This window comes from Varanus komodoensis, unplaced genomic scaffold, assembly GCF_004798865.1.
Source record: "Varanus komodoensis strain SLA01 unplaced genomic scaffold, ASM479886v1 scaffold11, whole genome shotgun sequence".
NCBI classification, from domain to species: Eukaryota; Metazoa; Chordata; class Lepidosauria; order Squamata; family Varanidae; genus Varanus; species Varanus komodoensis.
In genome coordinates, this window is record NW_025335317.1 from 15,892,894 (window position 1) to 15,919,476 (window position 26,583).

Consider the following 26,583-nt stretch of genomic DNA (forward strand, 5'->3'; position numbering starts at 1 on the left):
TTTGATCTCTAGTTCCTCTCCCTCTTCGAAATCCTGCCTGTACTTCTGATAGTTTTCAGTCCACATACTGCTGGAGCCTAGCTTGTAGGATTTTGAGCATAACTTTGCTAGCATGTGAAATGAGTGCAATGGTGCGGTAGTTTGAACATTCTTTGGCATTGCCCTTCTTTGGGATCAGAATGTAAATGGACCTTTTCCAATCCTGTGGCCACTGTTGAGTTTTCCAAGTTTGCTGGCATATTGAGTGTAGTACTTTTACTGCATCATCTTTTAAGATTTTGAACAGCTCAGCTGGAATACTGTCACTTCCACCAGCTTTGTTGCTGCTCAGACTTCCTAAGGCCCATTTGACTTCACATTCCAGGATGTCTGGCTTGAGGTCAGTGACCACCCCATTGTGGTTATCAGGGACGTTAAGCTCTTTCTTGTATAGTTCCTCTGTGTAATCTTGCCACCTCTTAATCTCTTCTGCCTCTGTTAGGTCCCTGCCATTTTGGTCCTTTATCATGCCCATCTTTGCATGAAACGTTCCCTTCATATCTCCAATTTTCTTGGAAATCTCTGGTCCTCCCTATTCTGTTGTTTTCTTCTATTTCTTTGCACTGTTCATTTAAGAAGGCATTCTTATCTTTTCTAGCTATTCTCTGGAATTCTGCATTCAATTGGGTGTATCTTTCTCTTTCTCCCTTGCCTTTCACTTCCCTTCTTTCCTCAGCTATTTGTAAAGCTTCCTCAGACAGCCATTTTGCTTTCTTGCATTCCTTTTTCTTTGGGATGGTTTTAGTTGCTACCTCTTGCACAATGTTGCGAACCTCCGTCCATAGTTCTTCAAGGCACTCTGTCTATCAGATCTAATTCCTTAAATCTGTTTGTCACCTCTACTGTATATTCATCAGGGATATGATTTAGGTCATACCTGAGTGGCCTAGTGCTTTTCCTGACTTTCTTCAATTTAAGCCTACATTTTGCAATGAGAAGCTCATGATCTGAGCCACAGTCAGCTCCTGGTCTAGTTTATACTGACTGTATAGAGCTTCTCCATCTCTGGCTGCAGAGCACATAGTCAATCTGATTTCTGTGTTGACCGTCTGGTGGTGTCCATGTGTAGAGTCGTCTCTTGGGTTGTTGGAAAAGAGTGTTTGCTATGACCATCGTATTCTCTTGACAAAATTCTACCAGCCTGTGCCCTGCTTCATTTTGTACTCCAAGGCCAAACTTGCCTGTTATTCCAGTTATCTTTTGGCTTCCTACTTTAGCATTCCAATCCCCCATGATTATAAGGACATCATTTTTGGGTGTTAATTCTAGAGGTGTTGTAGGCCTTCATAGAACTGGTCAACTTCAGCCTCTTCAGCACCAGTGGTTGGGGCATAGACTTGGACTACTGTGATGTTGAATGGTTTTCCTTGGGTTCAAACTGAGATCATTCTGTCATTTTGGAGATTGTATCCCAGTACTGCTTTTCCTACTCATTTATTGACTATGAAGGCTACTCCATTTCTTCTGAGGGATTCTTGCCCACAGTAGTATACCTGATGGTCATCTGAATTAAATTCACCCATTTCTGTCCATTTTAGTTCACTGATTCCTAAGATGTCAATGTTCAGTCTTGTCATCTCTTGTTTGACCACATCCAGCTTGCCTTGATCCATGGATCTTACCTTCCAGGTTCCTATGGAGTATAGATCTTTGCAGCATCGGACTTTCCTTTCACCACCTGATACATCTGCAGCTGAGTGTCCTGTCGGCTTTGACCCAGTTGCTTCATTCTTTCTGGCGCTACTAGTACTAGCCCTCCGCTCTTCCCCAGTAGCATATTGGGCAGCTTCCGACCTGAGGGGCTCATCTTCCAGTGTCATATCTTTTTGCCTTTTGGTACTGTCCATGGGGTTTTCATGGCAAAGATACTGGAGTGGGTTGCCATTTCCTTCTCCAGTGAATCACGTTTTGTCAGCGCTCTCTGCTATGACCTGTCCGTCTTGGGTGTCCCTGCACGGCATAGCTCATAGCTTCATTGAGCTACGCAAGCCCCTTCACCACGACAAGGCAGTGATCCATGAAGGAGTGGATTACTACTACTACTATTAATTTGAAATGTGAACCTCCCACTGAGCATTATCCATTGATAACTGACTCCTGTTTCATTAATCATCACTTTTGTACAGCACTGCTGATCAGTTTCTAGTATATTTTTCTTCTGATGCTACTATTCTAATTTTCATTGCAGGGAGTAGTATATCTTCATTTTCACAGGTATTCCTCACTTTCTCTGATTTGTATCACTTTTAATTTCATAATCCCTTTCTTTCCAACAAAGGTTTATAGAGGCAGCAATAGCTGAAGAGTGTTTGGTAGGAAGAGTTATAAATTCATGCCATTTTAGAGCAGCATATCGCATTTCTATATGCTTCTGTTTCTCATTTCCCTTGACATCTGGCAGTGTCTTACACCTCACCTTAGCCTCCTGCTTGTTTACCGACTTAATCTCTCAACTCAGACTCAAATCTGGCTGAAATCTGTCTTCCTGGCTCTCAGACACCACAAGAATAAGCATAGAACTGCTTGCTCACATTCTGATTGGTTTCTTTATTGACCACCAGGGCTGTCTGCTTATTATGGGAACAGGAGTGAGATCAGTCTGCAGAAACATTTACATATATGCATGCATGCATGCACAAACACACACACACTGATTAACCCAAAGTAGAACCTCACATCCTGAAGGAATCAGGTAGCAGTTTCAGTGCTGCTTTCCTATCCACTTCCTATTTTAAGAAAGAACATTATTCAAACCTGCAGTTAACATCTCATTATCAAGTTTTCATCACAATTAGCTTGCAAGAATCAAGATGGAAAGAAGAGCAAAGACACCCAGTTCAAAACATGGACAGAAATAGTAGTTTTATTTCCCAGTTATCACAGCTCTGTCTCATCTGAATTGTACAGTTCAGAGAGGCAATAAAAATTGGGAAGGTGAATTTTTGGCATTTACAGAGAAGGGGCACAGAATAGCTGAGATGGGCCTTATGTCCTTAGATGGCAAGTCAATTGAAAAAGGCTCTTCAGGGATGGTGGATTTATGAGCAGAGGCAGAATTTCCACACTAACATACCGTATTTTTCGCTCTATAAGACGCACTTTTCCCCCCCTCAAATGTAAGGGGAAATGTCTGTGCGTCTTATAGAGCGAATGTGTGTGTGCCCGACGCCCAGGACGCTGCCGGCCGCCTGCACCCCGTGGCACCACCTGGCCGGCACGTGCTCGGCGCGCCCTGCTCCGCCCCCCCCCGGCGCAGGTGAGAGCCATGCCGCTCAGGGGGAGAGGTGTGGAGGAGGAGGAGCTGCAGGCTTTAACCTGCCGGCCACATGGAGAGATGGACTGCTCACCCCCACTGCCTGGGAAGACCTGCTGCCACCGCACCGCCCAGAAGACCACCGCCAGCACACTGCCGGCCCCACGTGGCACCACCTGGCCGGCATGCGCTCGGCGCGCTCTGCTCCGCCCCCTCCTCCGGCACAGGTGAGAGCTGTTAATCACAGGTCGGTGTGTGTTTTCATCAAATGGCAACCCGTCCTTTAATGAAGCCTATGGGGAAGTGATGGGGAATGTGCCTGTGATTATCAGGAAGCTTTCCATGCATCAGTTATCTGTTAGTTGATTAGGCACATTTTTCTAGGATCAGTGGATATTTGAACAGCATTACCTTTGTGTATGAAGTTTATTCTTCAAAGGCTACTTAGTCCGCTGTGTATTTGATTTACCATACAATATCTCATTTTTTGTCAGAAGTTTTTTTTCTATTATTTACTAGTAGGGCAGCGTGGACATTACTGGCTTTTTTAGATTTGTTATTGAATTGTCTGCAGCAGCTCTTGTATAACTGGTGTAGATTGTGGATTCCTTCAATAATTCCACTACTGACTAAGAAAGTGATGTCAGTGATTGTGAGCAACAGAGCTTCATAAATTCTGACTCTAGTGATGATGAGTTCTATGGGTTCAACAAAAACTAGAAAAGTACTTAAACTTTAAAGTCTCTCTTTTGTTAATGACAGTGATGATGGTTCTTAATGCCACTGTTGACTGCTGTTCACTTTACAAGGTTGAAATACGGTATTACTGTATTCTGTTATAGTTTATTAAATAGTTTAGTGAACCATTTGATTCAGAATATTTTTTTTCTTGTTTTCCTCCTCTAAAAACTAGGTGCGTCTTATGGTCAGGTGCATCTTATAGAATGAAAAATACGGTGTGTTTAACAATATTCTGCAAAGCAACTAATAAAAACATACCAAAGCAAATACATTTGTTCAGCTCAGTAACAGTGCATTATAAAAGGAAGCAGGAGATGTTCAGGCATTGGACGTTTTTCTGGACAACTAGGCCTGGTGGGAAAGCAGTTCACCTGCATGTGTTAAGAATGCAGTTAGTATATACTCCTAAGAAGACTCCGGATGTAGCAAATCACACCTGTCTGTGATTGCCCATGATGTCAGCTGTGTCTGGTATATCTCACATTTTGTTCTGATGCAAGAGGGAGTCTGTGCCTGTTGTAAATCAACATCAAAGCAAGCAGATATGTTAAGAGTGCATTAATTGGTGCATCTGTGAGTGTTGTAATTTCCATAGATAATAATTGGGTAAGTTTCTAGTTCTCTCTATATAAGGAAGGAATGTTATATAAAGCAAAGGATTTTCCTTTGTGAGGCAGAGGCATGGACAGCCTGTCAGTCTCAATTATCTCTCCTGCAGTTGCGGATGTGTATGCTTTATTACTTACTCGGAGAAACCTAAACACAAATGAAGTTCCAGTTCTTCCACATGTACTGTCTCTCATACTGAGCATCCCAAACGAATTGCAGAATCCATAAAATAGTTAGATTTACAAAGTACAATATGTACGTGAAAGTCACATGAGAGAAAAATGTTCATATATATCTTTAAAGTTAATCTGATCCAAAGACTGAGGTCCTAAAACTGTTTTCAGTCCTGGGTTCAAAGCCCGGTGAAATCTCTTCTACATTTTCCAAGTCTGTAAAATGAGAATCATAGTTGCAAGATTGTTGTGGAGATTAATATAATATGAGAATATTGTTACAAGCATGTGGACTGATTCTCTGTGAAGTTGTATTATATTTCCAAGTTCACAGAGAAGCAGCACACATGCTTGTTACCTGTTAAAGTCTCCACTTTATAAAAAGAAGGCATTTTGGGTCCAGCTGATGACATACTGAAGTCCTCCTGAAAACCATGACAACATTTTGCCATGATTAATTTAAGCCCTGTTAATTTCAGTGGGACTTAAAGCATAATTAATTCTGGACAGCCTGGAGGCATTTTTAATTCCCATTCCTAAAGAATTATTGATTCATATATTTCGATGAATTATATAAAGCCTTTCCAAAGGAAATGGTACAAAACAATTACCAAGGGGATGGACTAATGGAAATCAATATAATATAGTAACAAGAAAATTAACTAAAAACAATAATATAAACCTATTCCAGTGTGGCAGCTGCTAAAATCCTCCATAGACAAGGCTGTAAAAGCTGAAGTAAAAACAAAAACACCATTAACGTGTTATAAATATTAAAATGGGAATTACTGATTTGTCATTTTGACTTCTCTCTCACTCTTCTACCAAGAAAATGGCACTCAAGGTGGTTTACAATCATAGCTAAATACAACTTGATTAAAATAATAAAAACACAATTAAAAACATTACAAAGCAGGATAAAAACAGCACCCCATTCAAAAGGCCTGCTTATAAGCCAAAGGCCTGTGTGAATAAAAACATATTTGCCTGCTGGTAGAAGGACATCACAGAGGAAATCCACCTAGCCTTGAAAGAGTCCTACTGTAAGTTGGAAGATCTCTCCACTACAGCTGCATTCATCTATCATGGAGCATGGATGTAATATGTAGGCAAAATGCTTTTACCATTAATGGATGCAGTGTGGAAAACATGATCTTGTGTAACAGACGCTGAAATTACCGGAGAAGTAGAAAGAGCTGGAAAGGGGTGCATGTAGGGAAATGGCACTTCAAAAGGAACTTTTGTTTTTAATCCACATTGCTCAAGGACAAATGGGCCAATGAGCTGAGATTTCTTTTAAAAAGAGGGCAAACTGACAACTCCTCCTTGGCGATCAGAAAACATCATGGAAAAGGAGAAGGGGATGGGAAGAGAAGAGAAGAAGGGGGAGTGTGATGCCGCTCAGTGCTGTTTCTCCCACCTCTTGTGTTTTGAGGATGGCCAGGTCAGCACTCACATCCCCTCCATCCAAATGCCATTCCTGAAAGTAAGAGCAGCCACTCTCCTCTGCTGAGTGGCTCAAAGTAAGTGCCAGTTAAGTCAATGTGGTTTACTTCTGAGTAAGCACCATCGAAGATAATGTGTTTTACCTCTGAGTGGATATGTAGTTATTTATAGGGGAGGGGAGGGGAGGACCAATAATCTCTAGTTTGTAGAGCAGGTGAGAGAGAGAGAAGTTGGAGTGGGAGAAGTGAAAGCATCTGAAATCTGAACAGGCGTATCTCCTTCTTAGAGTTGCTACTGTTTTGTAGAGGGGGTGTGAGGGAGGTAGGAAAGCAACAGAAGGCCAATCAGTTGTGTCTTCTTGCAATACCACTTCACCTGCAGCCTACTAGCCCACTGAAGCAACTACTTCCCTCCCAGAACAGTACCGCAAGTTTAGCACACACTGGAATATGCAGCTTGGGAAAATGCAACATATAAAATGGTAATTGCATAACTGCTCTGAAGAAATTTGGAGTATGATGGCAGAAATAATTGGAGGAGCATAGTTTGGGGCAGTTGAGTCAGGTGCCTCTAGTGCAGATCACCCCTGATCCCAAACCATATAGTGCTTCATAGGCTATAACCAGCACTGTAGGTAGGTAGGTAGGTAGGTAGGTAGACAGACAGACAGACAGACAGACAGAACGAGCGACCGAACGAACGAACGAACGAACTTTATTACGGTCAAAGGGCCAGCTCCATTCAATAAATTCCTAGATTTTAAAAAAGAAGAACATACATTGAAGGTTGTCTGTCATAAAACCCCAGTTGGATTAATAAATACTTTGACACAATATCAGTCATCTTAAGTCAGTGGCATTCCCAGACTTTGTCATTGTACAACTAGGTAGGGCCACACTCCCTCAGGTTCTGTCTTCGGACACCCATCATGGCCACGAAGGATTTAGCAACACTGTATGTTAATGTTGGATTAGTGTCAGACAGCAATATATATATATATATTGTTGCTCCATATGGCCCAGGAAGCGATTCATCAGTGGAGAAATGAGTGAAGTGTGAATATCCCTATAGAATGTACACCTCGGCAGGACATTCTCTGTCGTTTCTGTCTGTTCCACACCACAGGGGCAAAGGTGCTCTGGCCAGGGGATCTTTTTATACCGTTCCTCCAAAACTGCCGAGGGGACAGCAATTTGGATTGGACCCAGAAACAGTCACATGTTCCCTGTAACCAGCCCTGTCTGGCCACAGTATTCTGGATCAGCTGAAGTTCTCAAACAGTTTACAGGTCAGCCTCATTGAAAGCAAGTTTCAGTAGTTCAAACAGCATGTCTTGAAGGCATGTGTGGCTGTGGCCAGAACAGGAATTTTTAAGAACAAGCACAGTTGGCACATTATCCCGTTACACAAAAGCACTCCTAGCCCCTAGTCAAGTGCAGGCATCCAAGTTCAGGGCCAAGGCCAGGAGCATACCCAAACTGCAATGCTGTGGCTTCATGGGGAATGTAACTCAGTCCAGCAAGTCTGAGTCTGTATTCCCTGTTTGAAACCAGTACAAGACAAAAACAGAATGGCTGTTGGATTAAAAATATGCTACCATCAAGAAGCACAAGCCATCAGCCTTCCATTACTTTACTTAATGCAGGCATGGAACAGGAGAACAACCTACCAGCTTGTGCACCAAGTTAATTAAAATAGAAGGAAAGTATTCTCATATATAATTGGGTTTTGCAGGCCCTCCTGAGTTGATTCCAGATTTGTCTTTTTCTTCCTGGATCAGTAACTACATACAAGTTCCATGGCTTAGTAGCATAAATATTTTAGTATTTACTCAAACATAGCCCACACCTACAGTGAATAAAGCTTGACAACTGATAACAGGAAATGTGCAGTCCATGTGCTGACCATAGCAGCCACTCACCATGGTTAGATGCTGCAACAGGTACGAGACATCAATCATATCAGCCAGAATAAGAAGTCTTGTAACAGCAGCCAAAAGCGCTCGTGCAACTTGGACAACTGCTTCCCTTTTAGGCAGATAACAAGGATCATCTGTGAATTTTTTTGCTGTTATCCTTAAAGCTTCACCTGTGAAACAAAGATACAAATAATTCTGTACATCATGCTTCCATTAGTAAATTCTTAAGGCAGATCATCTACACTGAACTGCACCAGCTCATTTATCATGTATTGTCAAGTACGCCATCATAATTAAAGGGTGATTCTTAGCACGCTTACTTATCACTTGATGGTTCATTGCTATATTTGCTAACTGGTGGCAAGTACACTTTGCATCTGAGAACGTGCAAGATAACATAAAGTTCTTCCGGTGGTGTTTGAGCTCTGATGGTCACTGACACATCTCCATGTGCCATCGACACATTGAAAAATCTCCATGATTAGCAGCTGTCAGGCAGTGAATACACATGTGCGGTGTAGCCTTTTGTTTAAACATCTGCATATGGTCCATTCCCTGGCCACAAAGCAGTTCCTCGAAAAAAATCACCCACAGTAGGACTTTGTGCAATTAGCTTAGAGTGGAATTGCATATGGAATGGATCTGTTCTGTGATATAAACAAACCAATATAAGATTCTGAATGAGATTTACTGAAATCTAGATGGTAGGGATGGATGAAACTGACATTCCAGCTGACTGAGTTTCTCTGAATTCCCCCTTGAAGCTCACCTTGATTTATTTTTGTTCCCAGACTTGAGCATTTTCATTTTAGATTGGGAAATAAGCTTAATTTTGATTGGGAAAAATGAGCAAATTTACCCATGCACATCCCAAGTATACATTTTCCCCCATACATTACAGTATGAAAATATGCATTTTTCAATGTACTTTGCATTTTTCAAAGGGGCTCAGAAGTTCAGAAACATGCAGACATGTTCTCCATAGTTTTATTCACGTTAGCATTTGGGGGTCACAAAAATGGCTTGTCTGAGTGATTTATACATAGAAACAAATTTCACATATAAAATTCACAAACTTTGCATTCCTACTGAAATCATAGAGGCCTATGATTGCAATATACGGAACATTTCTTGTACCACAATTGCATTATTTCTGTTTAATGTTTTAAAATAAGTTATAGAAGTTTTAAGTTGCGTATCTATGCCATGCATAGGGAGTTTCCATACCTTTGCTTTTATTTGCATTGGTTCCTTGACTTAAGCTTCAAGCTTGTCCTCCCCAATTATAGAACATCGGCCTTAGTTACAGACACCATATTGATTGCCAGACATCTTATTGAATTTCACCGGGCTTCAACACCTATGTTTCTGCATAGTCAGGTTCAAAAGCTAACAAAAGCTTAATAATAAAGCAAGAGACAGACTGCAACAGGCTTGTGTTATCTGACAACCATTCTCAGGTTGCCGTGTTTGACAAGAGTGGCTCATTGCCCCTACAGCTGTTGCTAGCTAACACTTCCTTTTGTTTCTTCCATCCCTGTGTAGGTAGGTAAGTAGGTTTTATTCCTTCTGAATTTTGGTATGTTTTTGATATGTGTTTCCTTTCTGCAGAGCTGTTTGTTAGTAACCAGACAGGTAGTAGTTATATTATTGTCAGATGAATGATTACTTATTCTTCATTGCTAAATTCATTACAAATCTTAACTCTTACCTTTAAAAATTTATCTGACACAAAATTGTGGAATTAGGGATAAATATGCAAAGGAACGGGCCACTTCAACTCTGAAAGAGTTTACTACAAATTATACTGTACCCCCAACCCACAATAGCTGTTCAGGGCTCCAGCCAGTCTGAAACAGAAGCTTTATAGTGTTGTTCAGGAGAGGGAAGAGGGGGTGTCTAAAAAAATCTTGCACTGGGCTATGTGATGCTGAGGGGCTCAGATTTGGGACAACTGGCAGTTATATCATGGAAGGGAAGTCTGGAAAGTGCGGGGAAAGAAGGAACCCTTTTGCTACTCTCCCTCCTCAGATATCACCAAATAGCCTGGGCAGGAGCTTGCTTTCCAATTCTAGGCACACGTCTCCAGGACCACCATCAAGAATAGCCATGATCACAGCCACTGAGAACCAAGCAGGTCCCACTGAGATTGACCATCTTCTGGTTTGTCCGTCTCACTTTGGCCCAGAAAACCATGGTGGGGAGATGCCACCACCACTCCTATTTTCTCATTAAGCTGGTTCTTAGGGTTTCTAGTGTGCAGAAATAACTGCCTTATTTAACTGCTAGTTCACTCCTTAACACTCAGAATTATTGGGCCACCCAAGTCTGGCAAAAGAAATGATGGCTACTAGTCCTTTTTCCCACTAGGAAATTCTTACTGCAAAATGAAAAAGTTAGAAAGGTACTCCCTGTTAAATAGTCAATATATCAGCTTAGAAAAAAATCAGATGTGGAATCGTAAAATTAATAGCTTTTGTCTCGCTTGTATCAGATGATACCATTAAAGATAAGTGTAGTCATTAAGAAAGAACAAAGACTTGGAAGAAGTCTTGACATATCAATAAACAATTGTTTTGAAAATGCCTTCCAAAACACTCTCCTAGCCTGGCATCCACTAAAAGGATGTGGCAATTTAAATATTTATGATATTGCTCTATAATACACTAAAGCACTTCCAAAACTCATGTAATGGCAACATTGCATAACAGCAAACTGGGTATACCTTGATGCCTTTAGATAGCCTGTATTAACTAAAAGGAGCTTTTAAAGAGAAAATTTAATCTTTTGAACTATATGTTGCCTTCATTCCACATGCTAATGGCATTTTATATTGCTTTTACCCCAACATGAACCCAATATTAATACTTTAGGAATGTACCGATCTACTTGTGTCAAGAAATGTGCTTTGCATTGACTGCGCATACACAAAAGCATCAGAAGCATAGTCCGTGATGATGGTTTCAGCTGGGCTAGCTGGACACGGACTGCAGCAGTGGCTTCAGTGCCGTATGTACTGCAGCCTTTTTGAAGGAGTGCATCACTGGACACATCCCCACCATGACTAGATGTGTTTGTGCATATTTAGAAATGTCTGCGGCATTCTTCACACATTTTCACATGTTGTGGAATGCATTTTTTCTTTCTCAGAATATACTGTAAGCCCAGAACTGTGTGATTTCCTAATTCCTTGACATGCTCAGCCTTCTTCAGCACTACATAACTTTCCAAACTGCTGCTACTCTGTATTTGTGAAAAATGATTGTGGGCAACACAGCAGGAGCAGGATTATCTTCTACCTCTGCTTACAGCACAATCGCCATGGGATCTGACCCGGATATGTGCATTCTTGACCACAGTGCCAAGTGATTAGCATCTTTTCCCTTGAGATGCATTACAACATTTAAAATAGCTTTCCTTTTCTTGCTTAAAGTCATTTTCATTTTTAACAGTTTGTGTAGGTGAATGCTGGGAAAAGAAAATCTTGCTCAAATGTTGAAAAAGCTTCCAGTGAAAAATAAATGTGCCCATGGACAGGAAAAGGAAAAGAACACATGCATCATTGAGCCCTTCAGAAAAACGATCTTAGGTATGGTATGGAACTTAAATAACCAAATTTGTACATACAGTATTATTACCAGCTGTTAAGTAAAGATTGCCTTGTATCAATGATGGTAAAGAAGCATTATTTAAGATGCAGAGCAGAACTGCATTTAAATATTGGGTTGATTGCTTAGAAAAAATGTCAGAGCTCAGACAGCACAACAATCCATGATGGATTTTTACCACTGCTGGTCTGTCAGGTTGTCCAAACTAAGTCATGGTACTCTACCATGGTAAGTTTGGTCTTTTGAGACTATAATTAAGAAGAATGGTTGGTGTTATGGTTCCTCCATACCACCATGGCTGGCATTGCTGTCTGAACCCAGGATCATGTTTTCCACAATTCTGGTATGCAACTATTACAGAGTTCCCTGGAAAGAGCAGCCATTCCAGGAACTGCTCCAGCCATCCTGCTTCTCTAGTAACAGATGTGCAGACCAATGAGGAAGAGGCAGGCAATGTAGGCAAGGAGCAACATAGCCTAGGAATGAATTTCAGGCGCAATGTTATGTTCCAACAGTGCAAGCATAGAGCATGAAGGATGAAAACCACGATAACATAGAAAACACTTGAACGTCTTTCGGGTAGATCATGCTAAAAAACATGACATGTACTAATTAGGGAAGGTTGTTTGTTGTGTTGTGTGACCCCAGTCCGTGGCTGCATTCACATGTCACAGCAAATAACCCCATGCAGTCTCCATGCCACATAGATTTTTGCCTGAACTTACTGGTCAGATGATCATGTAGTTCCCATAGCAACATGGTTTCCATGGTCCCCACTCTGTCCTCCTACTCTTGCCATGCATCCCCACAGCCCACACAAATGACATCTCCTTCCTTACACTATTGCTTCCTATGGACTTCAGAAGCCTTATCTCAAGTGGTCCACTGTGGTTTTAAGACAAGTTCCCCCTCTTCCCACTCCTCAGTATACCTGCATCTTTGCACACTTCCTAGCAACTCCAGCCAACAAAAGAGTTTTTATTACAGTATAATACACGTTTTGCTGCAGTTCCCCCATGCTCCCTCTGTTCATTTAGCTGTTTCCTCCCAGTTCCCAGAAGTAAAGAAGGAGACAGGCTCAACACTTGGCCAATAGGAAGCATGCAAGCCATGATGTATGTGTTGCTATGGAGCTGAGGATAGTAGAGATGGCTGAGTGGCCACTTTTGTGGTCACCCTCTGCACAGGACTCTATGCTGTTTGCATCCTGACCATGGTAAAATGGAGATCCCAGGTCCAGACCACCAGAGAAGCTGCGATGAAGCACGGCAACCTTAGAACAGACCATTGATTCTCTCCCTGGTTTCAGGAAACTAAAAGTACCACGTAGAAATGCCACAATGGGTCTAGACAACACAACAGTCCAGAAAGGGTAAGAATGGCTTCTCATGTCTTGTGAACATAGCTGATATAGGTGAGACATTTTCATGGTTATTAAACTGTTGCTAATTAACATACAGCAAGGGATAGCTAATTTCTGGAGACGATTTGTGTATCACACTGGCACCACAGTTCCTCATTGTTGGGTCCTACGCCATAGTGACAATGTTTGAAACAAGGAGACCCACAGAGCAGATAAAGTGGCTATTTCCAAAACCAAAGCTCCCTTTCTGTGGGGGCCTAGCAGCACTTGTGCAGAAAGTGAATATCTCACCCATCCGTCTCTTATAGTTACCTTCTGCAAATTGGAATTCATGGAGGGTGAAGAAGCAGCAAGATGATTCATAGACCTATAAGGTCCTAAAGAGTCAGTGACTTGTTGGTGTGCTTAGTTCTTTGTGCACTTATTAAAAAATAGCATGCCTCCTTCAAGGGTAAAATATTAGAATGCTTGCACAGGATACATATTAAATACATAACATTTTAAGCTGTCCTAATTAAAATGGACAACGAAACTGAGAATTAGGAAGCATGGGACTCGATGAAAGGGATAGGAAAAGCAGTAAGATGTGACATTAGGTAAACAAGGCAATGATACTAGGAAAAAAAATGTTGGGAAAAATGTAACAATGGGATTTTGAGGATGAGAGGGAGCTAGAGTCAGGGACTAAATGGAGTAAAAATAACTAGGCTTGGGGAACTGAGCACTATATACAAACTGCCTCCTATCTATCATGCCAGTTGTGGCTGTGTATATTTACCTTACAATTTTAAATCTGAAATAGCTTGCTATTTACAATCTATTATATTTATGCATGCAGGATATTGGCTGAATGGCATTCTAAGCATTCTTGTTTTAATGCATGCTTGGGCAAAAGACAGCGTGATGCAGATTTACACTTTTACCCAGTATGTTTAACACCGCACAACAGCTGCAATCAGACAATCCTTTGGAACTGTAACCATGTACTGTGGTTAAAAGTCCTCTGTGCCTGACAGAGGATCAGATACAGAAGGGGTTCAGTAAGTGCCTCCTCCTTCTCTCCTCCCTAAAGGGTACACAGCAGGAGCACAGAGTTGTCCCCTGAGCAGCACTGGCCATGGTTTGACCTTTGACCTTAACATGATGCCTCTGCGTTATCCATACTTGGGAAAATGAGGTAAGCCCAGGGTTCCCCCAGATACTCGAGGATCCTGCAGCAAAGTCTTCTTTACACCCACTTTAAAAAAATCAGTTAGCAGTAGCCTAGAAATATGTAACTCCACAAGGACACTGGGCTGCATGGACACAGTCCCCATGCCAAATTGCAACTTTGTAGCTTATTGTTAATTATTTTCAATTATTCTTAAAGGTGCGAGGGAATATGTGGAAAGCCCCCTTTGCTGTGGAATTGCTCAGGTTTGCTGGGACTGTCATGGTGCTCCTGCAGTTATCCCTTCAGATACTGCAGGAGGACTGATGGGGTGAGGGGGACACAACTCATGCAGTGTCTGATTGTCTGTCAGGCAGGCACAGAGGAATTTTAACCACAGTGCATGGTTAAAATGCCCAGGCAGTTTAAGGTGCTGTGCGAACACAGCCAATTAGCTGCTCACCTTTGAGGACAGCACTATGCCAACCCCTCAAAAGGCTAGTGCATGGCATCCGGGGGAGGGCCTTTTCTGTGGCAGCCCCCCCCATCTTTGAAACAACTGCCCTGCTGCAGTCCACCTGGTGCCAAAGTTGACATCTTTTTGGTGCCAGCTTAAGACAGGTTGTCTAAATCTTGTTAATGTTTTTATCTATTGTATTTAATTGTTCTTATATTTTGTTGTAAACCAGCCTAAGAGTTTCAGCTACAAGTGGTAGAGAAATAAAATGAACAACAGCAACAAACTGATGGTGTCACTCTGACAATGCAGAACCCATTTTAATTCCTCCTTTCAGTTTCTCTTGGGCATGAGGGGCTCTGGAGTGACAGGCAGGTGCAGGTAAACGTCAAGCCTGAAGTCCTCTTGGTTAACATTTTATGCTTCACACTTGGAAGGTAACTGTTTGCCATATTCTTTTTATTGGTAAAGTAGTATTCTAGCTCCACACTGTCACAAATCTCAGCAATATTGTTTGGCTTTCATAACAGAACCATCCAGAACTGTCTGTTCAAAGAGAGCTATTCATTTATTTGTTTTTCAGCACCAGGCTAAGACCTTTTTATTTAAAACTCATTTTAATTGTTAATTGATTTGTATTTATAGGATTTTAAATTTTTTAAGCCGAGATGCACCGGGTTTTAATATTTTTACTGTTTAATTGTTATATTTATGTATTTTGTTTTTGTTGTGAGCCACCCCAAGACTTTGTTGCGATGGGGGCGGCCTAAAAATGTTTTTTAAATAAATAAATTTAGTGCACTTGTTCACTTCTGCTATGCACTTGTGGCACTTTGTGAAATCTGCAAGTGTCATCCAATACCACAAAAGCCAAAATGAATGCCCACTATTGGGAACAATAGATATTCCGGAATGCACTATGAAATGCTCTCTGTTGCATTTTTTAAGCATGTGAGACACCTTAACATATGAAACTGAAGTCCATCTGGAATAATCTAGGACAGGGTCAGCCCCTATGACAAAGGTAAAAATGTTATGGCATTTCTGGTTCCTTTGAGCATTGCAACCTGCTAATTTGTTCTGTAACTGCTTTGTATCCCAAAGCCAAGAACAAAGCCAAAGCTATCTCCATTTTCTTTAGCAAAGACATCTTCCCACACTGAAGTATTTTACAAGAACAGAAAGAGGCAAGAATCAATTGATTAAGGCTGTTTCCAAGTTGTACCTCCCTGGCCAAGGAAGAAGCACTGCAACTCCTAGGTTTGAAGAATTGCTGCAAGATAGCTAATAGGTTTGTTGGACACAGAAAAAGCATCACTGAATTCAGAGAAGGCGGGGAGGGAATGGGACAAGGAAGAACTGATTAACTTGGCAAAGAGAATTTATCGCTGGAGGGCAGACAGAAAAGTGAACTGAAGAAGTTGTGAGGGAAAGTGGGGGAAATAGCTGATTGATTAATTCTGCATGCAGAGTAGCAGAGCTTTGATGATCCAGGAATGACTGATAAAAGGCAGACAGGATGAAGAGTTTGTGATTAAAACAGCATTGAGTTTGTCAGATGATGCAGGGATGGGAGGCGAGATGATAGCTGACGCATGCCCAAGCTGCAGCTGTTAGGGCTGTACAGAACTGAAACTCACATGCATCCTCTATTTATTTATTTTATTATTTACATATATGAACTGCTTCCCATAGAATTCTCCAAGTGATGAACATGCGGTCATTACCATGAAATAATAATAATAATTGCACAATAATTAAGACTAATCAGTGGAAAAACTACCCACCCTGCAGTGTGTAGTTGGCAGGGCCATACTTCAGGGAAAGCCTGTGTGAAGAGATGGACCTTACGAAGATATGCAGTCTTTGGAACTATAGGGGCCGAAGTAATGATAGTGGCACATTTTTATTTAATAATGAAAAGTGTGTGTAAGGCAGTCTAAAGCATTACTTGGCCACCTTTCCACCACAGCTCAAGGAGGTCAACTGACAATGTCAGGGTACCATCCATTCCATTTATGCAAGTGTCCCCAGAAACAAGATTGGGCACCTCAGAACAGCCAGGTTGTTGCTTGAAGCAACATCGTTTCTTTCCTCTTTAAAGTAAATTTAAGAGGGAAATCTTCAATGTTCTACCATTAAGCTAAGGCATGCATGCCCCATAAAAGGACCTTGGAATTTTGCCCATCCCTGAATATTTATTTGATCTCCAGAGGACATTTTTGCCCACCCAGCTTCAGAAAATGTGGAAAAACAGCTGAGGCAAATACTTAGGCCTGCTAATTATATATAAAAGTTTAAAGTGAGTATTCACAAAAACAGCAACTGACAACAATAAAAGCATCTAGAATGAACTTTATCGGAATGAACAGAAACAAAATTTTAAGTTCTAATCCTGTTGAAATTCTTTGAAACTTTCATTTCAGCTGCTGAGTATCCTAAAGACTGGAGGCAGTCATCTGTGTTGCACAAGTAGGAATCCCATAAAGTGAAACTAGTAGCAAAGCAGGTGGGCAGTACTTGCACCCAGGTGCCCACCAGGACCCTAAGGTCATCTTCTGGAGTCTTTCTCCAGGAGCCCCCTCCAAAGGAAGTAAAGAGGTTGGCTACCAGGAGAGGGGCCTTTTTGGTTTGGGACTCTGACTATTGAATGAGTTTCCCAGACAGTAGTTCTGACACCTATTTTCCATTCTTTTTGGTGCCAGGTGAAAACCTTTTCAGTTTCCTAGTATTTTAACAGTAACTTTTTAATCTTAGCTTTAATGCTGCACTTTATTCTGTACTGCTACTATACCTCTGTACCAATTTAATTACAATTGCTGTGGTCTTATTCATACGTTGCTTTTTGTCTTTCCTATTTATATGTTTTTAACTTTTGTAAACTGCCCAGAAAGCCTTTGGTTATTGGGTGGTATAAAATTAAATACCTTGAAGGTGAAAGTTGGCTAGAAAAGAATATCCAAGCACCAAATAAGCAGGTAGTTGAAATATCACCAGATAACCTGTCATGGACATTTTCTATTCCCAATCACATTCTCTGTCTGCAGTAAAGTCTAGATTGTGTGCTGTAAGGAAATGAGAATCTCTCTCATACCTGTAACTGAGTCAGTAACTGATGGACATAAAAGGATTTGGATCAGAAATTGATTAAAGACCATGCTGCAGATTGGAGAATTGTAACATGCTGTAGAACTGCCTTTGAAGATGAATCAAAACCTACCAATAGTTTAAAACTCTGCTGCTAAACCAGAACCAGACAAGGGAAGCATAAATTGGCAGTTCAGCTGAAACAGCTTTACCCTTCAAAGTGCAAGTGCTTTCTTATAAAGTTCTCTATGGCTCAGGATTAGGATATACAAAGGATTGTCTATGAAATGAACTTGTCCATATCCAAAAGTAATCTCTGAAAGATCTCCTCCTACTGTCCCATCATCTGAGCTAAGGCAGGTGAAGGGCACAAGGAAGGCCTTCTCCATGGTGGCACCACATTTATGGAGACTCGCCTGCTGCCTATTTTTTCTCCCCACCCTCATCAAAACCCTGTAATTATTACCTAATATTTTTAACAGTGCCTTTTATCTGCTGTTCAAGGTTTGCATTATTTTATTTTCTAGAATGATACATTTTTAACTCAAACTTCTCTGAAAATATTTATACCAAGGAGCAGCATGTATGTTTTAACAAATAAATAAACCTAACATGATAATGGGGACGGGGCAAAAGATGGTTTTTAACAAATAGCACTCCTTACAACTTGCTTTCTTCTTAGAAAAAGCATTTTGGGAACTTCTGGAAGGCCAAGGGCAAAATCCAGTAGGAAATCAAGAAGCAAAAAAAAGTCTACACAGTTCTTAACATGTGAAAGCTTATTACTAGCCACCTTGATTGTACAATAGTTGACAAATACCTTGTTCCTGTAATTATCAGATCTTTGCCAATTAGAGAAGACAGCTGAACTGTCAGTTGGCATTCATAATCCTTATGTGAACACAAGTTATTTGGATCCTCAAGTTTTCCAGTTCTGTTCTGTTCCTCTTTCCCTGTACCTAACACACACTTCTCCTAAACCTATGTATCTGGCCTGAGATAAAGTTCCATTAAGTTCCATAACATGACTGTAGATTCCATTCTATTTCATATGAGGCTTGTTCTGGTCTTCACTTTGCCTTCCCTCTAGACATCTGTTTTTAGTTGCCAATCTCAGAAAGCCAAGCTGAAAGCACACTTCATATCTTCTTGCACAAAGACTCATAAAAGCTTTATTCCTTCTGCCAGGAAAACGGCAACCCACTCCAAAACCCTGAGGTTGGCAGTTCTAAAGCTCGTAAGCAATATCATCAACAAGCAAATGCATGATTTGCCAGCTGAAGAATTTCCAGACAAGACCTGAACATGAGAACTGAATCTTGAATTGACTAAGAGTGTAGCTGTATCCTTTAAGGGCCGTCTATCTGCTTTTGTTTTTCAAACCAGTTCAGTGATAGGCTGCCCACAAATATTTGGTTTCTACTACCATGTCACCTTCCAGCATACTATAATGATAAAAAGAGCAAGTTGTTCCTTTTGATACAGAGTGTGTCTGAAAGCTTACGGACAAGCAACATGATGACGGCTTTCATAATTAGGAGGGAAGGAACTGTGTGTAGTTTACTTGTGGGTTTGATGCCAAGTGCTCAATATGAAGTTGGAACTTTCATTTGTAGGTTTCAACTGAATGTAAAGTTAAAATAATGACTGGGTGGGGGTGGGGGGGGGAGAGAGAGTTAACTCACAAAGTTCCCCACAAAAATTAAAAACTTTCCTTCAAATGCAAATAGCAACTTTAGAGAAACAGCAAGAATGCAGCAGAACGTTAAACTTCCCCATCTCAGGCTTCCTTGCAACTGCTAACCAAAAATACATATTAATTGCAACCACACAAGAAACATCACATAGCCCTTAGAAAGCACCAGGCCTTTTAATCAAGAGAATGAACTTGTAGTACATGTGAACTATCCCCAAGGGACATCATATCTAAGAGGGAGTGTTCCAGTTAGAATTGGTTAACAGATATTAGCCTATGTAGCAAATGGCCATCCGTTGTTCAAGAGTAGGGAAGATTCTTAAAGTTACCCAGACTCCTGCTTTTCTGGGCCTTGGGACATACATGGTAGAAAGCCGCCCCCACAGTGAATACTCTCCATCAAACCACAGTTAAACCACACACCGTTCTTTCCCTCCTTATTATGTCTACCACCATCATGCCACATCTTTCATTATTCTACAATCCCAGCACTTGTGTTTAATAAGTGGAAATGTTTATTACACCTTGCATCCTCTGGATGCTGCCAAAATAAAGTCACAGGTGTCTCATCACTTAGGCTGACCTGCAGCTTTTTTTATTTCTCTCCTGCCACTGGGGGGGGGGGGGCACATGTTGAACGAAATATTACTCCTTTAAATTAAAAATAATAAGGAGTTACACTGGGCTTCAGTTATTTTATTGCTTGCTAAACTCCAGCAAATAGTAGTTGGGTTTTCCAACTCTGATCTATTCACATTTCTTATTTTTCACTTTCACTTCTTTTCCAACAATAGCATCAGTTTTAACTGAATAAGCTGCAAACAGCTTCCCTGATCTTGTTATCTCCTGGCATCAGTGTTTGATTTAGACAGTCTTCACACTTGGGAAGTTAAAATTAAACTTGTTCCCATATCCCTTTTTTCAATGACACACAAAGGAACACTCAAGGAAAGAAAATAGTACCTCCTCTGTAATCTGCTGCCGTGTGCCTATTTCACCCTGCCAGTCCGTCAGTGTATAACTTCAGTGTACAAATCCATCCAGACAGATATTGTAACTGACCCGTATTTCCTTGCAGTGAGAAAGCATTTATGAAATAGCATGCATTTCCAGCAGTAGATACAGCAGTGAAATGCTATAGCATCATCATCATCATCATCATGGGTTATCAGTGTGCAGCCCGGAATGCTGTCTCTTGCTACAGGATCAGAGTAGTTACGCAATAGGCCCTAAGAACAATCTTTCTTATTGTTGGTGGGATATTATGGCCTGATGCAATATGTTAGTTTTTTAGAAAATTAAGGAGGACTCACAAACAGAATGTTGTCTTTGATCAACATACCCCCAAATGCCATGCAGCAAGCCATTTTTAAAACTCGGGGGAGTCTCAGAAGCTGTTTGGAATGCAACATGGAGCAGGTGGGTGGGCAGAGGTTGAAAAAAATCAATTAAAAGGCCTACTCTGTATGTATGAGCCTTGTGTGTACACTGGAGAACTCTTTGGAGCACAGCCAACCCTTCCTCCTGATCCTGCCTACTCTTCCCATGCCTGGCATGAAACTTGTTTTGCTTTCGCCTCCTCAGCTACTGGCATCCTTGTGGAAGCACCCAAAAGACTGTGGCAAAACTTTGGGAAAGCATGACCCCGTATTTGGTCTAAGCTGCAAGCCACCGTACTATAAGCTGCAGGGTCCAAACATGGCGGAATACAAGGCCAGTCCTGCAATAAGGCAGAGTAGGATAGCTGCCTGAGACACCATATTTGGGCACAGCAGATAGTTACTGAATCTTTCTCTGTGGTGGCGCCCAACCTATGGAATTCACTCCCCAAAGAGGTCCGCCTGGCACCGTCGTTACTGGTTTTTCGGCGCCAGGTAAAGACCTTTTTATTTAAACGTCATTTCAATTGTTAAAACATATGATCTGGCCTGGGCAACTTCTTCTTCCTTCTCTTTCTCATCCTATATTTTTATTTTATACTGATAATTTTAATTTTGTATTTGTAAAGCAATGTATTTTTTGTATTTTTATATTTAATGGTAATTTATTATGTACTATTGTATTTCAATGTATTTTATCATGTTGTAAGCCGCCCCGAGGTTTCGGCAAGGGGCGGCATAGAAATGTTATAATAATAATAATAATAATAATAATAATAATAATAATAATAATAATTTGTTGTTGTATTTTTACTGCTAGGAATGTGGAGAAATTCTTGTGGGATTTTCGGCCCCATGTGCCAAAGTAGCGTGTCTGACTTTGGTACTACATGCCTTTGACTTTGAAGAACGTGTCATTTTGTGCTCCACCTCAGATAGCAAGATGTCTTGTGCCAATGCTGGTGGAAGGGAAGTTCACCTAAGACCGGGCAAGCCTATCATCATGAAGAACTGGAGCTAATTTGTTATTTGTTTTTCGGCGCCAGGCGAAGACCTTTTTATTTAAACGTTATTTTAATTGTTAATAGTATTTATTTATTTTATGCTTTGGCCAGGGCAACTTAATTTATATTGTTTTATTGGATTCTATTTATTTATGGTTGTGAGCCGCCCCGAGGCTTCGGCGAATGGGGCAGCATAGAAGTCCCCTAAGTAAATAAATAAATTATAGATCATGTTTAACAGTCTTTATGGATATACGTATCCATGCATGTGCAACAGTCACTGCTGTTGTTATTATCATTACTAGTATTATTTATTACATTCCTATGCCACCTGTAGCTGAAGCTCTCTGGGCAGTTTACAAGATACAAAAACAACAAATAAGCAGATAAACTAAGCCCCCTTTAAACTAAAGCCCCAGAGCCCTCTGGGGACCACCTGCATTCATTAGCCAGATCATGTGAAAATTGCAGCAGCCAATCAGTAGTAGTGTTAAAATAAAACATGCAGTATTCCAAATACTTCCCTAGAACAGAGACAGAAACCATGTGTCCTACTTTACATAGAACTGTCCTCCATAAAAAGACATCCTCTAATGGAAAGGATGTCCAGTCCAAATCGCGTTTCAAAAACAAAGAACCATATAAAACCGGGAAAGATGCCCATCCACATGCAGCTCCTGGAGCAATCATCCTCGGTGTCTTTATTTAAATTTGGGTAATTATTTCTAAATTTACATCTCGGCGTGTACAGTTTTCATGCAAATCACAGTCCGCTTTTGTCCTCTGCTTCGGTGAGGCATATCCTCCTTTTTGGCACTGTGTAAATGGGCACCCTGCTTCCCTATGTGAATGGGCAGGAAGAGATAGCAGGGTATAGCACTGATATGGAGAACCAGAATGATTAAGAGCCACAACGAGAACCACAATATTCAAGAACACTGAGCCTCCAGGAACAGTGGAAGTTAGTGCTGCTGTGACAATTCATAGACTCCAGAACATATGTGAGTAAAGGAGTTAGGCCTCTGGTCTCTAGAGTGCATAGAAAAGCTGGCGCGCGCAAGATCCCAGGGATGGAGGACATTTGCCAGTGAACTTGTGTATAGTTCACAATATGCTTACATGCCATGCCTCATGTCTCAGCCTGTATACGAATGAACAGTGAGGCGTTTAATCAAAAGGGAATAAAAGAAGCTAAAAGGCACCTCAACTGACCATCCCTTCCAACCCACCACTTGTTATACACTGGATATCGTACTTGTGGTCATTCTTTTTGTTCTGAGGTTCTTTCAATCAGAGAAGACCACTTGTGCATGGATGAGTTCCACACACAAAAGTATCTAACAGTATGCGATTACGTACTGCAGCTACCGTCAGGAAATGTGGCCTTGTATACCTTTCCCTGATATGAGAAACTGCCATCAGCAAATTAAAAATGTCAAGTCCCTATCTGCTAACTTTCCTTTTGGATCAGAAACAAACAGTATCTGAAGTATCCTAAGTGATTACGGTATTTCTTAGTTAACGTTTATCTACGAGTTCACTTGAGATGTGATAGCAACTAACGGCGGGGAACTCTGACAAGGCAATAGATGGAAATAATGCAAGCTGCAGCTGTTGTCTCCCAGACCATATATAGGCTGCGTAATGGAAATAGATACCGAGCATTTGAGTTATGCCTGAACCACTCCTGTCTGGAGGAGGAGGCAAGAGTAAGAAACACACAAAATATTATCCTAGGAATACATTACATTGCTGTCCAAATTTTATATAATTAAACAGCAGCCTCGGAAACGAGCAGTTAATTAAATTGTAGTCTGACATTCATATTTTAAAGCTTTCACTCTAGAAATATTTTCCTTCTTCGTGTTAAGATTTTTTTTCTTGAGTGATACCATGCACAGAATGTTATGACTCAGAAGGTATGAAATGCAGTAATGAAGCTTTTTTCAAAGGCTGTGGTTATAGGGAAGCATTTCACTAACAGAAGCATAAATATTTCACTTTCTAATTTAGCATTTCTAAGTAAGGATTTCTTACTAACATTTCCGTATAAACAAGCCTGAGAAGTGAATTGCCTGTAGCACCCCCCCCCGCCCCTTCTTTGTAGAAAGGCATGATGCAAATGAAATCCAAACATCACCAGCAATGTAGTCTGTGTGATTTTGTTTTTTATGAACTGATAAGAGTTGGGACACTTTGAAAGGCAAATGGGTCACGATAGCCTGTCTGTGGCTCTGAACATTGCTTTCTCTTGGCCCATATCCCACTGTTCCTTCAGTCCTTCCAACACGTGAAGAGTGTGGAAATGAGCAAGAGTTAAGCTGTCACAGGGTGTGGGGGGGGGGGGCGGAGGAGGCAAGATCCTTATCAAGACTGTGAGGGTGGAATGTACTGAAATTACTGCAGGTCCTTTGTCCAAAGACCAGCAAAATTGAACCTGGACCAACTTTTTCTACAAGAATTTTATTATTGATAAGTACAAAGGAACACGCACACACATCTGGACTACCACTGTATCACAAGATTACCACTTAGAGCTTCCCAAAGACTCAAAATAAGGTGAGACATTCCACATCATTAAACTGTGACTTGAACAAGAAATGGAAGTAAACCTTTGGCAGTGTATCATAATCCAAACTTGCATAGCAGAATGTGAGAATCTAGAATCAAAGAGTTTGAAGGGACCTCCAGATTCTCTAGTCTAATCCCCTGTGTATGCAGGGCATCCAGCAACTGTAGCATTTTCAAAACTAGATTGTATGTTGCATCAGTTCTCTGTCCTCTTAAAATTAGCTCGAACATTTAAAGTTGCTGGGATGCTGAACTGTATTACTCTATCTTTTTTTCCCCACAATGATGGAATGTAACCCTGACAACATTTTCATTAAAATGCATGAGATGTATGTAATTAACTTTATGAATATTTTTATTTTTGGTGGTTACTTCAAGTTCTGGCCCAAAGTCAATAAGCAAAGTTGAAGTCTGAAAATATGTTTAGATTGTCTATCAATACAAAATTATAAGCTCTGCTATATTATGACAGATCATAGATAGGCAGTCTAAAATGGGTGATCCTTCTTACAGATTTGTAAAATTAAGGCTGACAGTTAATCTTTTCATTTCCTCCCAATCAATTTGAAAGCATTCTTGAAGACAAATAAAGCACATATGAGTCACAAGCCATGCAATTTAATCATATCTGGGATAGTGGGTGGTAGATTAACAGCAAAGTTCACATTGTAATATAAATATGTAACCCAAGTTCCCAGTCTCAGCCTCTTGTAGAATGACAAAGTTGAAGCACTTCTTCAACACAATCTTGTCGAAGTCTCACCCTCTGATTAAAGACCTCTAATGGAGAATCCACCATCGTCTGACACAATGACTGGGTTCATACATGACAGACAACCATTGTCTATTAGCATTGGTTGTTTGTCTTGTGAACCCAGCCATGCTTAGCACTGGGTGATTTCAAAACCACCCTCACCATGCACCTCACTAGGTTCAGACAACCTGGGAAGCCACTGTGACTTATTTTTTCATTGATTGACCAAACCCAGTCAGTACCCAACTAAGTTGCAAAAACTAGAAATGGACACCAGGTAAGGATCAAACAACGTATAATACAGTGGCACCATGGCTTCTTGTACTGTAAATAATATACTTCTGCTGATGCATTCTAGAATTGCATTAGTCTTTTACCATTATGTTGCACTGCTGACTCATGTTTATTTTGTGATTTGCTAAAACTGCTAGGTCTTTTTCACATGTGCTGCTGTTAAGCTAGGTTCACATATCCTATATGTGCATCTGAATTTTCCTACCTAAGTGCAGAACTGAGCATTTCTCTTTGAAGTTCATTTGATTAGTTTTGTTCCAGTTCTCTGTCCTATCAAGATCATCCTGACTCCCATTTCTATCTTCTGAAGGTATTACCCCTTCCAGTCTGGTGTAAATTTTCATCTAAATCATTTATTAAAATATTTTAATAAGAACACTTGACCTAAGACAAAACTCTGTGGCACCCCATCCCTCACTAGTTTGAGAAGGAGGTTTCAGTGAGCTTTCTTTGAGTAAGGACTGCAACCAGCTACAAATCCACCTGTTAGTGTGGCAGGTTGTTATGCATTAATGTTGTGTTGCAACATGGCAACACAAGAGGAAGCATGTAAAATCATCTTCCGGGTGGTACCTTTATATTCATCAGCCATTAGGTAAGTTCTAAGTTTGCTTATATTGCTATTTTGCTGTTTCTCACCATCATTGTTAGGAAGCTAAGTGCTATATAGAAAGCCACAGGGTACAAGGAATGCTATTCAACCTGTTATTGGACACATATTATCCGATTAAGCTATGAAAAACATCTTAGGAATAAAGCATCAAACTTTACATGGAATTTTGGAATTCAGTTTTCTTGTTTAAAGAGAAGATAGAAAAGCAAGATCAAGATTAATATTCACAGGAAAATTGTATTAAGTCAGTTCATTTGAAAGGCAAGGTCCATTCTTTGGTTTTATGTTTTTGTTTTTCATAAACAGTCTTGCATATTACTCTAGAAAGAGAGACAAAAATGTACAACTTTGAGAGTGGCATTGGTGTTAAACTGCTAAAACACACCTCAGGCATTATCCAGTGTGAGTGCCAGTAACCATCCATGTGC

General features: G+C 40.7%; 1 protein-coding gene across 6 annotated transcripts in view; it reads right to left on the minus strand.

The window, feature by feature from the left end:
- Nucleotides 1-26,583, minus strand: part of CTNNA3 (catenin alpha 3) — a 766,319-nt gene that overhangs the window by 724,441 nt on the left and 15,295 nt on the right. For all 6 annotated transcript variants that reach the window (XR_006413770.1, XM_044420420.1, XM_044420417.1 and 3 more), the window contains exon 4: nucleotides 8,183-8,349. Coding sequence is in view for 5 of the 6 variants with exons in the window: in XM_044420420.1 (XP_044276355.1) it covers nucleotides 8,183-8,349 (167 nt within the window). In the remaining variant the exon portion in view is untranslated. The remainder of the gene's footprint in view (nucleotides 1-8,182; nucleotides 8,350-26,583) is intronic.